The 15,255-nt window shown below is 39.2% G+C and overlaps 1 protein-coding gene across 8 annotated transcripts in view; it reads right to left on the bottom strand.

Annotated features, from left to right (window-relative positions):
* Positions 1-15,255, bottom strand: part of SMAP1 (small ArfGAP 1) — a 201,727-nt gene that overhangs the window by 72,310 nt on the left and 114,162 nt on the right. For 5 of the 8 annotated variants that reach the window (XM_033217590.1, XM_033217588.1, XM_033217594.1 and 2 more), the window contains one exon: positions 6,045-6,125. The exons of the other annotated variants lie outside the window; for them this stretch is intronic. In XM_033217590.1, coding sequence (XP_033073481.1) covers positions 6,045-6,125 — 81 coding nt within the window. The remainder of the gene's footprint in view (positions 1-6,044; positions 6,126-15,255) is intronic. 8 annotated transcript variants of the gene reach the window in all.

Here is a 15,255-nt window from a genome sequence, read left to right as displayed (position 1 = left end):
AAAGGCTGCATTTGTACCTATGCCTTTAAAATGGTGTCTGATGCAACCTCTGTCAGTCTAAATCCGCCATTTGTCAATCAGGAAAGATAATACTGGCAACTCCTAGGCCATAATGTGAGAGAAATAATAAAAGTTCAAAGTGCTTTGCAACATTCATATAAAGTTCAAAAACAGGCAAAAGTATGATGTTGGAGAGGGTACACACTAGTATAAAACTATTTCAAAAAGCAAAAAATAAAGACGATGATGATAAAAATCAGGATGTTCATTACCTTTAAGGAGAAGGGATGAGGTTATTTAGGAACAGTCACATGGGAGCTTTCAAAGTGGTAATAACGTTGAGTTTCAACATACATTACACAGTGATAGTCTTGTAAGTATTAAACTAGATATATATTTAATGTGCATTTCAGCACTAAAAAGAAAAAATGAAAGGCATTAAGAACCTAGAAAGCAACTCTGCAAACTATAGAGCACTACACAAATATAGCACATTAAAATTTTAGTGTTTGTTGTGTGATTTTAAAAAGAGGAAAGGAAAAACTTTCACCTTAGTTCAAAATTTTAAAAGAAATTCATAGCAAAGATCTTTGTATTTGGGTCATGAATAAGCAACGTCTTCAACTGCAATTTTAAGAACAGGGAAATTCTAATGCATTTCTCTTTTCAACCTTTTGTTTTATTACCCGTTAATAAAAGGCAATGAGTGTTGTAATAGTAATTCACCAATTAGTGAAAGCATTTAAGCAGAGGACAAAGCTAACAAACTATTGGTATATTGCTTTGCAACAAAGGGAGAATACATGGATAGAATTTCCAGAATCTGGACAGTTTGTATCTCAGGCTCCTTTAGACTAGGATTATTTAAAATTATGTTTTAATAATGTTTTTCAGGAACAGGATAAAAGTCAACATAAAGTTGAACTTGTGCTAAAACCTGAAGAATCTATATGCTTTAGTTACCAGAAGAGCATATGTCAAAAGTGACATTTTCCCTTGAACACAAGGATATTAACATAGTCTAGCACAGACAGAAGAGACTATCTAGAAAGTTGGGATAACTCTCAAAAAAGATCTTCATATCTACTCAAGTGCCTGGGCTTTACACTGGAAATAAGGAAGATCTAACCCTTTAAGGATAACTAGAAACATTATCTATTGCTGACTCAACCATTTCCCAAATCAAAACCTTCATTTCCAAAACACAACTATCACTTTTTTTTTTTTTTTTTTTGAGACGGAGTCTCACTCTGTCACCCAGGCTGGAGTGCAGTGGTACGATCTCGGCTCACTGTAAGCTCCACCTCCCGGGTTCACACCATTATCCTGCCTCAGCCTCCCGAGTACCTGGGACTACAGGCACCTGCCACCATGCCTGGCTAATTTTTTGTATTTTCAGTAGAGACGGGGTTTCACTGTGCTAGCCAGAATGGTCTCAATCTCCTGACCTAGTGATCCGCCTGCCTCAGCCTCCCAAAGTGCTGGGATTATAGGCGTGAGCCACCATGCCCGGCCCACAACTACCACTTATTAAGTGCCTCTCATGGGCCAGTTGATAAGTGCCTTACTGTCTAATGTAATCTTTGCAACAATTTTCTGCAATAAAAACTTTACCTACTGTCATCTTACAAATGAAGAAACAAAAAAGAAGTAATGCCCAAAGCAACACAGTTAATCAAAGCTAGTGGTAGGACTGAGGGACTATGGAGCCCAAACTTGGAAGTCTCACTACTCACTGTGGTCCACTGAAGCTTTGCTATTTATTATTGCTATTATTATTCCTTACAGTAACAACTAATACTTTCTGAACCCTTACTACGTGACAGACACTGTTCTGGCTCTTTTAATCCTCATAACAACTTTATGAAGTTAGAAATATTATCCCCATTTTATAAGTAAAGAATAAATAGGATGTGAAAAATTTTATATATAAAATATTTTCTATACATTCTTAGTAAACTATGGTGCAGAAAGCAATGTGATAGAACAGTTTCAGTAATATGCTGAGAAAGAGGCCAGGCATGGTGGCTCATGCCTGTAATCCCAGCACTTCAGGAGGCCGAGGCAGTCGGATCACCTGAGATCAGAAGTTCGAGACCAGCCTGATCAACATGGTGAAACCCTGTCTCTACTAAAAATACAAAAATTAGCTGGGCATGGTGGCGGGCACCTGTAATCCCGGCTACTTGGGAGGCTGAGGCAGGAGAATCACTTGAACCTAGGAGGCAGAGGTTGCAGTGAGCTGAGACTATACCACTGCACTCCAGCCTGGGCGACAGGAGCAAACTCTGTCTCAAAAAAAAAAAAGAAAAGAAAAATACGTTGAGAATGAGTTGCTTCCGAACCTCTCAGAGGTATTAGTCATTGCTATGGTTTGAATGTTTGTGTCCATCCTAAAATGCACATGTTAAAACCTAATCCCCAATGTGATATTATTAGGAGGTAAGGCTTTGGGAAGTGATTAAGTCATGAGGATGAAACCTTCATGAATAGGATTCACACCCTTATTAAAAAGGCCCCAGAGAGATTTCCAGCCCTTTCCCACTATATGAGGGCACAAAGATGCACCGTTTTAAGAACTAGAAAGTGGACCCTTCGTGAGACACAGAATCTGCAGGAGACTTGATCTTTGTCTTTCCAGCCTCTGGAACTGTGAGAAGTAAATTTTTGTTGTTTATAAGCTACTCAATCTATGGCATATTGGTAGAGCAGCCAGCACAGGTGAAGACAGTTATTTCTCAAGAAGGCCATTGCGTCATGAGTAGAAGTTTGACTTCCTAATCACCCCATTGGTAGGCACATATGAAATCACTAAAAACAAATCAAATTTGCTAGCTACATTTACTAGAGGGAGAGCATGACTTGATACTCTTTAACACTGGAATTCAGCTGTAAAAATACAGCTGTCAAGACACATGCACATGTATGTTTATTGCGGCACTATTCACAATAGCAAAGACTTGGAACCAACCCAAATGTCCACCAATGATAGACTGGATTAAGAAAATGTGGCACACATACACCATGGAATACTACACAGCCATAAAAAAGGATGAGTTCATGTCCTTTGCAGGGACATGGATGAAGCTAGAAACCATCATCCTCAGCAAACTATCACAAGGACAGAAAACCAAACACCGCATGTTCTCACTCATAGGTGGGAACTGAATAATGAGATCACTTGGACACAGGGCAGGGAACATCACACACTGGGTCTGTCGGGGGTTGGGAGGTTGGGGGAGGGATAGCATTAAGAGAAATACCTAATGTAAATGACGAGTTGATGGGTGCAGCAAACCAATATGGCACATGTATACCTATGTATCAAACCTGCATATTGTGCACATGTATCCTAGAACTTAAAGTATAATAAAAATAATAAAAATACAGCTGTCACCTACTCTGATTCTGGCAGTGGTATTAGGAGACAGGCTTTGAAGTAATATTAACAGAATGGGCTCTAAACTTATCATGCAGTTTGACCCACAGATGACTCCCATCCATAGAATCAAAAGCTGCTAAAAGATCTAAGAGTACTGTGAAAGCCTAATTTGTTTTAAACTATTTTCTCAGCAAGAACAAAATACTGCAGTGTTTTGTATTTTAAAATAGTAGTTCTTGAAACCTGGTGGTTAAATGCACAAGTGACATAGTGAAACAGCTGACCTCCTGTGCAAGAAAACTGGTTAAACATTCAAGTCCAATAAGACGGACGTAAGTACATACTGGGTTCATTATAATCAAACTATACTTGAGTTATTTAAATAAAGACATAGGGCTAGGTACGGTGGCTCACCCCTATAATCCCAGCACTTTGGGAGGCTGAAGTGGGTGGATCACTTGAGGTCGGGATTTCGGGACCAGCTTGACCAACATGGAGAAACCCTATCCCTACTAAAATTACATAATTAGTCATGTGTGGTGGCACATGCCTGTAATCCCAGCTACTCAGGAGGCTGAGGCAGGAGAATCGCTTGAACCCAGGAGGCAGAGGTTGCAGTGGGAGGCTGCAATAAGCCGAGATCGCACCATTGTACTCCAAACTGGGCAAGAGCGAAACTCCGTCTCAAATAAATGAATCAATCAATCAACAAATAAACAAATAAAAGACATAGTTTCACAAATTTTTAAGCGCTCTCTCTCTCTCACTACTCGCCTCCCCTTTTCTTTTCCCTGGACCTAGACCTGTATATCCAACCACCTACTAAATAACCTCAATGTTTCACAGTGACCTCATACTTAACACATCCAACTTTTAATTCACCTCTTTCCTTTTCTGCTCAAACCTGTTCCTTCTTTTCAGCTTGTATCCTTATCTCGCTAACTGGCACCATCATCTACTAAGATGCTCAAGATACAAGCTGGAAGTCACAAGGCTTCCCAAAGCACCTCCACAAGACATCAATTACTAAACTCCATGGACTGTACCTTCTTAAGACCTCTCAAAATTACACTCTCTTGGCCGGGCATGGTGGCTTACACCTGTAATCCCAACACTTTGGGAGTCCGAGGTGGGCAGATCACAAGGCCAAGAGATCGAGACCATCCTGGCCAACATGGCAAAATCCCGTCTCTACTAAAAATACAAAAATTAGCTGGGCGTGGTGGTGCACACCTGTAGTCCCAGCTACTCATGAGGCTGAGGCAGGAGAATCGCTTGAACCTGGAGATGGAGGTTGCAGTGAGCCCAGATTGCACCACTGCAGTTCAGCCTGGCAACAGAGCAAGACTCCATCTCAAAAAAAAAATAAATTTCAAAAATTACATTCTCTTTTACATTCCCTGTTACTACTTTGAAGCATGTCCCCCTCATTTTACACCTGGATTAGAATAATAGGTTAACTCTTTTCCTCACCCATCACCACAAAATTCACTCCCCATGGAGCCTGTAGTGTTACAACATGAAAATCTGATCCTGTCACACTCGCCCCCCAATGCTTAAAACTCGTCATTAAAGTGCCCGAGCCTTCAGAATCAAACTCCTTCAGTGGGCTCACGAGAAGGCTCCTTCATGAGAAACAGAGGAGCCTGGCCGTTCTACTCATATTTCAGTTATACCATTCTACTTTGCAACTCCCCAAACACTCTGCTTTGCCCATATGTTTTTTCACAGGCTAGTTTCCCTATTTGGAATTCTTCTTAATCCCTCCTTGTATCTAACGCTTATTCAGAGCATAAGATGCATTAAAATGATGCCTCCTGTATTAACTGCAGTACAGTAAGCGTACTTCAATCACAGCCCATAATATATTGTATTATAAACTGCTATATAGTTATCTGTTTTCTTGCCTTAGACTGTAAGCTCCTGGAGGGCAGGGGCTATATCTTGTCTTCGTATACCACACATCTAGCCAACCATTTATCATTTATCCCATGTCTATGGGAAAAAATGATAGTTGAAAGAATGCCTGGAACTTTAGTTGAAAGAATGACTGAAAATAATTATTAAGGCCAATGTAACAAAAAAAAAAAAAAAAAAGATAAAGAGTCAAAAGAAATTAAAACTCTCAAATATTTGTAGGGATGACTTTAAAAATACACTGTGGTAGTATATGCACCCCAACCACTTCCACCCAAAATGCATTCTAACAGTTATCATTGATGATTCTGAACTCATGATCCCATAATACCCACGTTTTATCTGTATGGTGTTTACTATTGCTTAAAAAAGAAACTTGGCATTAACTTTGTTTAAGTGCTTTTAACAAAAGAATCACAGAAAGAAAAGTTTTTTTTTGTTTTTTTTTTTTTAAAGTTCCTGGAAGTATAAGATAGTAATGGGCACAACAACAAAAAACTAATTGCTTTTAACTGTTGAGATATAGCCATGGCACCAATAAATCAGTTATTCTGAAACTAAATATAGATTCAAAGTTCCTTAACCATAGCTGTGGTATAAAAAAATTCTAGAAATTGCTGTTTTAATTCTAGGGATCATTCAAAATATAAGGAACTATTATAGTGGTCCCGAATGACACACTGCAAAAGGAAGTTAATTTACCATTTAACACTACATAACGCAGCTGGTTAAAACATTACCATACCTCCAATTTATTTTTGTCAACAGCAGCTTGCAGAGAAGGAGAGGATACCAAAGGCTGAAGAGGAGCATCAGAGGAGGAAATCTGTGGAGTGCAGGTGAAAAGTGAGGAGGAAAAAACAAAAAGAAAGTAATGAGAATTGACAGGCACAGGAAAGAAAAAAAACCCTGTATATTTTTGAGATATAGAAGCACTTAAGAGACATGTTAATAAAAACGATGCATCAAGAAATAAGTACTGCTTTTTAAAAATTTCAGTTTGAAATTTATAAAAGGGTTTAGTACTGAATAATAAATGATTTAAAATGGATTTTACTAGGATATAAAACTTAAAATGTAGTCAGATAAGATCATACCAAAAGTATATGGAAAATAATTAAGCTTCTCTCACAGTTCATCTTTAGTCAATGTGACTACTGAAATACAAATGCTCTGAAACATGAAGATACACTGTCCCAAGTAGTAGAAGAGCAAAAATGGGTTTTTGTTTTTACTTATAATAACTTTTAAGAATGAAAAATAAAATAGAACTGAAATAGTAAAAGTTAATTAAAATTTTAATCAACTGTTTAAGAAAATAGAAGAAAAGCTAGGAAAAAAAGAGTGGATTAATGTAATATAACAGCTGAGCAGCAGACTTATTATAAAGCAATTTATACACTTCCTTCTTTAAGATCAGCAGGCAAACATCATTTCCAGTGCTATACTTGCTGAATTACCCCAAAGCATTATGAGACAGTTATATATGCAGCACAGGCAATTTATACACGAAAATGGGTTTCATCTAAAAGCTTTTTTCACACATCTTACTGCCCAATTTCTACATGCGTAGTTGATCACTTTAATGGAAGCATTATCTTCCTGCTCTCTTTACTGCCAAAATGTAACTGAAATACATTTACAAAATGCATAGATCTTTGAGGCCATAAAACTGACATCTCTATATTGCCCTATCATATCAATAGTGCCTATGAGGAATTTTTAAAACTAAAGGTGCTATTACAGATAGGTCATTATGTAATGTCAAAATAACACTTCAAGACGACAAGTTCTCCCTCAATCTGCTTGTTATTAAGTTAGTTATGGCAGTAATTCTCGAATCACAACACAAGACTATAAACTTTAGGGAATTTTCTTTTCCTTGCTTGCTCGCTGTTGGCTCTGTGTAAGCTAGCCACTTAATGAATATTAATGCAAGTTACACAGGAGAGAAAATAAACAACACAAGAAAATGTAGATCTTGCATTAAAAAAAAAGTCAAAGCCGAGCCTGAAAGCCTGGTTTAAAACTGGTTTGTCCTATTGGATATTTACTTACTAAAAATCTTTAATTACTACTTCATATAGAAAATAAGAATAAAGAACTTTGGGAGGCTGAGGCAGGCAGATCACTTGAGGTCTGGAGTTCGAGCCCAGCCTGGCCAACATGGTGAACCCTGTCTCTACTAAAAATACAAAACTTTAGCCAGGTGTGGTGGTGCATGCCTGCAATCCCAGCTACTTGGAAGGCTAAGGCAGGAGAATCACTTGAATCTGGGAGGCAGAGGTTACAGTGAGCCAAGATCACGCCACTGCACTCCTGGCTGGGAGATAGAATAAGACTCTGTCTTAAAAAAAAAAAAAAAAAAAAAAGAATAAAAAGCCGTAAGTTCACTTAAGAAGATAGCTGTATCATAAAGACCTCTTTGCCTAAGCTCATGAAAAGCAGAACAAAAATATAAAAAGACAATACGGGCATTGAGTATGTCAAAAGCTACTAATCCTTAGAAAGCAGCAAGATAATTCATTATAAAAGTGCTTGTCCTCCATTTGAGAAGATGATAAGCTGATGTGGCCACTCTTAAAACTCAGTAGCAGGAATATAAAATTCTATTCAATAAATATCAGTAATTTAACAACAACAACAAAAAATTTCAGACAGGGTCTTGCTCTGTCACCCAGGCTGGAGTATGGTGTGAATATCACAGCTCACTATAACCTTGAACCCTGCGCTCAAGTAAAAACCTTTTTTATTTTAATCACTTTTTTTTTTTGAGACAGAGTCTTTCTATGTTACCCAGGCTGGACTCAAACTCCTGGACTCAAGCGATCCTCCTGCCTCTCAGCCTCCGAATAGCTGGGATTACAGATGCGTATCACATTTTAATACAAAAAAAAAGAAAGAAAAAGAATAAATGCTTTAATACCACGTTCCAGTTGAGAAAGAAAACAAACTTACTTAAGAAGAAAAACATCTGAAAAGTCAATGGACAGATGAACAAGTGAATCGATAACAAATCACAAACATAATAGAAGAAAAAAGACACAGAAGAGTACACAGTGTATGAAACCACTCACATAAAACTCTAGAAAATACAATCTATGGTGATTAAAAAAAAAAACAGATCAGTCACCAAGGCCATTGTTGGGGGCTGACTAGCAAGGGGCACAAAGAAACCTTCAAGAGTGACGAAAAGTTTCTATATCTTGATTGTGGTGGTAGTGGTTACACAAGGATATGTATTTCTAAACATTCATTGATCTGGACCTTAAAATATTTACCTTTTATTATATATGAATTATATTTCAATAAAGTTACTCTTTAAAGTCATATTAGCAGGGTAATATACATTATGTGAGCAAGGAAGAAACAGAAATCAACATATTGACAACTGGAAGCAAGTGATAGTACAGAACAGGGGTAGATGAGGGAAGAAAAAGGGCAGTGAAAAGGAGAAAATAAATACAGAGACACGAAAAGCTAGATACTCCAGACTTCTTTCTAAATCTCTAGGAGGAAATCACCAATATCCATCTTCTGGATTAGTCCTCCTAACTGGTCTCCTTGCCCCATATCTTGCTCCTCTCCAAATCCATTCTGCATACCATGTCATTCTCGAAGTAAACCTGACCACCACATACCACTGCTTAGAAGGTCTGAATAGTTTATATATACATTGTATAAAGACAGAGTCCAAACTCCTTAATCAGGCCACAAGTGTCATCTACCTTATCTCCCTATTCTTCCCTCCTCTGGCTACATTCATATACACTCTGCCCAGCCATATACGACTCCTTCTGGTTCTCTAGTCTGCTTCTCTGAACTCTAGGAGCCTTTCCTCTTGCTAGTCCCTCTGCTTCAGAAACCCATGCTTCTATTAGTTCCTACCCATCCTTTAATTTTGAGTTAACACTGCCTCCTCTGGGAACTATTCAAAGTATTCCTTGATCTCTCTATAGAGCCTGGAGTAATATTTCCTCTTACAATATTTCCCTATTATGTAAGTTTTATCACATGTTGTCTTATAAAGATCTAGTTACTTATCAGTATTCTTTGTTCAACTAAAGTTATCTGAGGCAGATATTAATTTTATTCTGTTCACCATCTTTAGTACCTGACATTCAACAGGTCTCAATAAATATTTTCAACTGTTACAGAAAAAGAGGAGGAAGAAAGCATCTCAGAATGAGAACCAAAAGGAGGCTCAATCTCAGCAACTGCTCTCTGAAAGTTGATTGGCTTGCTAACATACTTTTCTGAAATCCCACAGAAGTTATCCATATTTACTTTCAAATTAGGAATTTATTTTGTAACTAGATATTAATTCCATTTCACTGGCTCCTAGTACATATAGAGCATAAGATAGAGCATAAGGTTCTGACCTTAGAAAACTTTGCTGGAAATTGGTGGTGTCAGTGAATTCAGTAGTCATATTCAAATGTCTTTCCCAACTCCCACCCACCCCTTCTATCCATGAGATAACATGCGGTAGAAATCCAGTAAAGACATTCCTCAGAAATAAAATGAGTTTTCTTCAGAAATAAAATGAGTTTAACAGTCCTTCCTTCGATTATTCTTAAGCTCAGACGTTCTTCCCTAGGCCACCATCAAAGTAACCTATATGTGAAAAAACTCCCAGAACAACAATTGTCCTCATGCAAAAGAAAAACTGACCATGCAAAACAAGTTCCCGAATCCCATCTACAAGAATAAGGTGAACAAACACCCTTTGAAAAGCTATAAAGTAATTGAAGGCCATAAAGCATAATGTTTAAAATTTTCTTGATGAATTTTTTGAAATATTTGCTACTACCACCCTTTTAAACAGAATAATGCTATGAAAATTAAATCTGTGGTCCAAAACACTGAAAAAGATGCAGTCACTGAAAAACATCTTATAGATTAATTGTTGGCAACGGATTCCTTCAATCTCATTTTGGAAATTCCCGGATATGTTTTCTAAGCAGAAATTTTATCACAGCAATTCTTGAATGGCTATCTCATGAGCTTTTAGTATACCACAAAGCTCAAGTTTTTCAGAAGTCTTGGAATCATTTTAAATACATGATTTCCAATGTCTTTTGCATTCCATGGCATGACTTGGATTGAAAAAGCTGAAAACATACACATTTACTAAATTAGTACATAACCCATAAAAAACACATCAGTGAAACTCATCAGTAGGAGGATTAAAAGACACTGAAAACTTAACCAAGTAACCATAGCTACCAAGTGTATAGAAGAAGCCTAAATCTTAATATTTAATATTTTAACTTTAAAATCTTTGGCCAAGTCAGTTAGAACTCTGGAAAACTTAAAAAAAATTTAAGTCCTTCACTTGCTCTATTGGGGTGTCCCATAATTAAGGGGCTGATTAAAATGTGGAGAGATTAATGAAACAGAACTCAAGCCAAGATTTTTCCAATGATATACACTCTTAAAATTAAGTTTGAGTATTCATTTTTCTTAATTATCTACCTGATTACAGTCATTTGCTGCCATCACAATAGCTTATATTACAAGCAGTTATGTGCTAGGCACCCTACTAAGAATAGAGTATACTTTATCTTAATTCTTCCAGCAATACTATGAAATTCAGACACTATGACATCCCTGTTCCACAGAAGAGGAAGCAAATTGTAATAAAAAGAAGTAACAAAGAAAATCAAGCACAAACCCTGTTCTTTTACATTAATCTCAACTCACTAGCTGAAGAGACACAGAGACAGGATGGGGCAGAGGGAGAGAGAAAAACTGCTGGAGGAAAAGAGCAAATTATGTGGCAGTTCAGCCTCATCTACCTAAGTCCTCTTGTATCTCCTAAACTCACTTAAAATACTTAGCTTCCCACTGTGATTCACTACTGGTAAGTGAGCAAGGGGAGGAAGACAGGACAGATTTCTCTTTCTCTTTTTTGAAACAGGGTCTTAACTCTGTTCCCCAGGTTGTAGTACAGCGGTGTTATCACAGCTCACTGAAGCCTCAATCTCCTGGGCTCAAGCAATTCTCTCACCTCAGTCTCCCGAGTAATTGAAACTACAGGCACACTCCACCACGCCCAGCTAATTTATTATTATTTTTTGTAGAGACAGGGTCTTGCCATGTAACCCAAACTGGTCTCAAACTCCTGGACTCAAGCGATCCTCCCACTTCAGCCTCCTAAAGTGCTGGGATGACAGACGTGAGCCACCATGCCTGGCCAACAGGACAAATTTCTGCAAAGTGTTTCAAATTCCCCTGTCACTCAATGAAATCAGGGAGGACAAGGGAGGTAGACTCATTCTATATGACCACAGTAGGCAGAATTCTGACAGCCACTAAAATTCCCACTCATACAACACCAGCCCTGTGATTGTGGACAGGACTGTGGTAAATCAAATAATGAGCGGGCCATGTGTGGACTAAAGCAAATGTCAGATTCTGACTTAAAGCCTGCCACCAGATGCAGTTGTACAATTGAAGTACATCAACTCACTTGCCACTATAAAGCCTGCCACCAGATGCAGCTTAATTGTCACTTACTGCTCAATGATAGGGTTTTGATATGAGTCTGTATGCAACTGACTTATCATGGTCTCTGTGCAGTCAAACCTCTCTCCCAATGTTGATCTGTGTTTGTAGCCATTCCCCAGCACTACCATCACTGCTTCAGCTCTACCTCGGATAATCAGGCAATACATTCTCACATGGAGCACACAACCTGGATCCCTCACATACGCAGTTCTATTCAACATGCTCTATTCAACACATTGAATAGAGCACTAGGGGAGAACAGTAGGATTCAGTAGAGAAGAGACAAGGAATCTCAGAGGCAGAGAAACTCGAAATGGCAGCAACAACAGGGAAGCAATGCAGTTAGCCAAGATTGGCTAGAAGCCAGGAAGGACTCCCCATCATGGTGGCAAGGTAAGCAAAAATCCCTAACAGTCCACATTCCCACCAGAGCCCCTACAATCTTAGCTACAGGAGACTCCTTCAGCCCTCACAGGCCCTGAACATAGTATAAGGAGCTGCCTGGAGTCCACACAACTACACTATTCCAGAAAGAATTCATGCTAGATCTCACCCACCCACTGGGACCAAGCTGCTGCTGCACAGTGCCATTTTGACAGTACCGCCAACACTAGACTACATCCAGCCCTGAAGCCCATACACCCAGCATCTTGACATCCCTGGGATCTCCCAACGCACTTGACATCTTCCTGGAAGGCCTCAGCATCAGAACACCAGCTAGACTCAGCAGTGTAGTCAAGTCCCTGGCACCTGAGTCCTGCAGAAGCCTACATCCTGGAAAAGAGGCAGTCTAGCACATCAGGGAGTCTGCTCCAGGATGTAAGGAGCTGAAGCATGTGCTCTCCAGACCTGAGAGCCACCTGCCTGGGACTACCACCATAGAGTGTCCCTGCCCCTTCTAGGAGCAGAGCCATTGTGTATCCATGTACACTGCCTGGAATGCCAATGCAAGTACCTGCACATGCTGCCCAGGGACAGCATGAGAACTGACTGGCCCGGCTGGCCACCATCCACACACATTGCCTGTGCAGTGGACAGGACTGAGGAATAGCTTACCCCTATCACTGTCAGTGCCCACACACCCAGTTCAGGGACCCAAGAAAGGGCCTGGTTAGAGGTACTCCATGGCCACCATATACATCTGGAAAGGCCTCCTAGATGCCTGAGAATAGGCCGACTCAGAGCTGCTGCCACCAACACCAGCATGGACTGCCCAGGACCCTAACAACCGACGTACTCAGACTGTCACTGTGGTTGGCACCCTCCACCTGGGGACCCAAGAACCCTCCCACATAGCCACAGCCACCACCACCCACATGACCCAACCAGGGGCTTGAGGATTAACTCATCTGGGTCCTATGACATCCACTGCACGTGCCCACACAATCTGCTCATGATCAGCTGGGATTTATCCCAAGAATGTATAAATGGTTTAACATATACAAATCAATAATGTGATATATTACATCAACAGAATGAAGGACAAAAACCTTATCATCTTTTCAATAGATCCAGAAAAAGAATTTCATAAAATTCAACATCCCTTCACGATAAACATTCTCAACAAATTAGGCATAAAGGAACATACCTCAACACAATAAACGTCATATATGACAAACCCACAGCTAACATAATACTGAATGGGGAAAAGCTGAAAACTTCTCTTCTAAGAACAGAAATAAGACAAAGATATCCACTTTCGCCACTCTTATTCAACATAATAACATAATAGTCAAATTTGAGGGGGAAGATATCCCATTTTACATTATGTGATTTTTACACATTCCATGCCTGTATTAAAACATCTCATGTCTTTGGGAGGCCGAGGCGGGCGGATCACAAGGTCAGGAGATCGAGACCATCCTGGCTAACACGGTGAAACCCCGTCTCTACTAAAAAAATACAAAAAACTAGCCGGGCGAGGTGGCGGGCGCCTGTAGTCCCAGCTACTCGGGAGGCTGAGGCAGGAGAATGGTGTGAACCCAGGAGGCGGAGCTTGCAGTGAGCTGAGATCTGGCCAGTGCACTCCAGCTTGGGTGACAGAGCGAGACTCCGTCTCAAAAAAAAAAAAAAAAAAAAAAAATCTCATGTCTCCCATAAATATATACACTTACTATACACCCACAAAAATTAAAAATTATCAAAAATAGATTAAAGACTTAGTTGGGTGTGATGGCTCATGCCTGTAATCCCAGCACTTTGGGAGCCCAAGGCAGGGGGATCACTCGAGGCCAGGAGTTCGAGACCAGCCTGGCCAACATGGCAAAACCCCATCTCTAACAAAAACACAAAATTAGCCAGGCCTGGTGGCACGCACCTGTAATGCCAGCTATTTGGAAGACTGAGGCAGGAGAATCACTTGAATCCAGAGGCGGAGGTTGCAGGGAGCTGAGATTGCACCACTGCACTCTATCTAGCCTGGGCGACACAGCGAGACTCCATCTCAAAAAAAAAAGAAAATTAATAATAAAGACTTAAATAGGAGACCCAAAACTATAAAACTGGTAGAAGAAAACACAGGAAACACTGGTCTAGGCAAAGATCTTATGAATAAAACTTCAAAAGCACAGGCAACAAAACCAAAAATAGAAAAATGGGACTACATCAAACTAAAAAGCTTCTGCATGGCAAAGGAGACAATTAACAGAGTGAAGAGACAATCTGTAAAATAAGAGAAAATATTAGCAAACTGCTCATCTGACAAGAAACTAACATCCATAATATACAAGGAACTCGAACAACAGCAAAAAAAAAAAGGCTAATAGGCAAAAGATCTGAATAGACATTTCTCAAAAGACACAAAAATGGCCAAGTATATAAAAAAAGGTCAAATCAATAATCATCAGAGAAATGCAAATCAAAACCAAAATAAGATATCTTACCACAGTTAGAATGGTTTATTATCAAAAAGATAGATACTGGAGAGGATGCAGAGAAAACAAAACTCTTAGACATTGTTGGTGGGAATGTAAATTAGTACAACCACTATGGACAATATGGAGGTTTCTCAAAAAATTAAAAACAAAATTACCATATAAGCCAGCAATCCCAGTATAGGGCATTTATCTATATGAAAGTAAATTAGCATATCAAAGATACCTGAACCCCCATGTTTACTGCAGCTCTACTCACAATAGCCAAGACACAGAATTAACCTAAATTTCCATCAATAGATGAACAGATTTTTAAAGTGTGATATATATACACAATGGAATACTATTCAGCCATAAAAAGAATGAAATCCTATCATTCACAGCAAGATGGATAACCCTGGGGGCCATTATGCTAAGTGAAATAAGTCAGGTATGGAAGGATAAATGCCACGTGTTCTCATTCTTCTGTGTGAGCTAAGAAAAACGGAACAATTATTATTTTCTGTAGATCTGAGCATCACCAAACGCCTTACATTGTTGTAAGGATTGCATTTTCTGAACAACAATGAA

The sequence above is a fragment of the Trachypithecus francoisi genome, unplaced genomic scaffold (assembly GCF_009764315.1).
Source record: "Trachypithecus francoisi isolate TF-2019V2 unplaced genomic scaffold, Tfra_2.0 Lachesis_group10, whole genome shotgun sequence".
NCBI classification, from domain to species: Eukaryota; Metazoa; Chordata; class Mammalia; order Primates; family Cercopithecidae; genus Trachypithecus; species Trachypithecus francoisi.
This window is presented reverse-complemented; position numbering and strand designations above follow the sequence as displayed.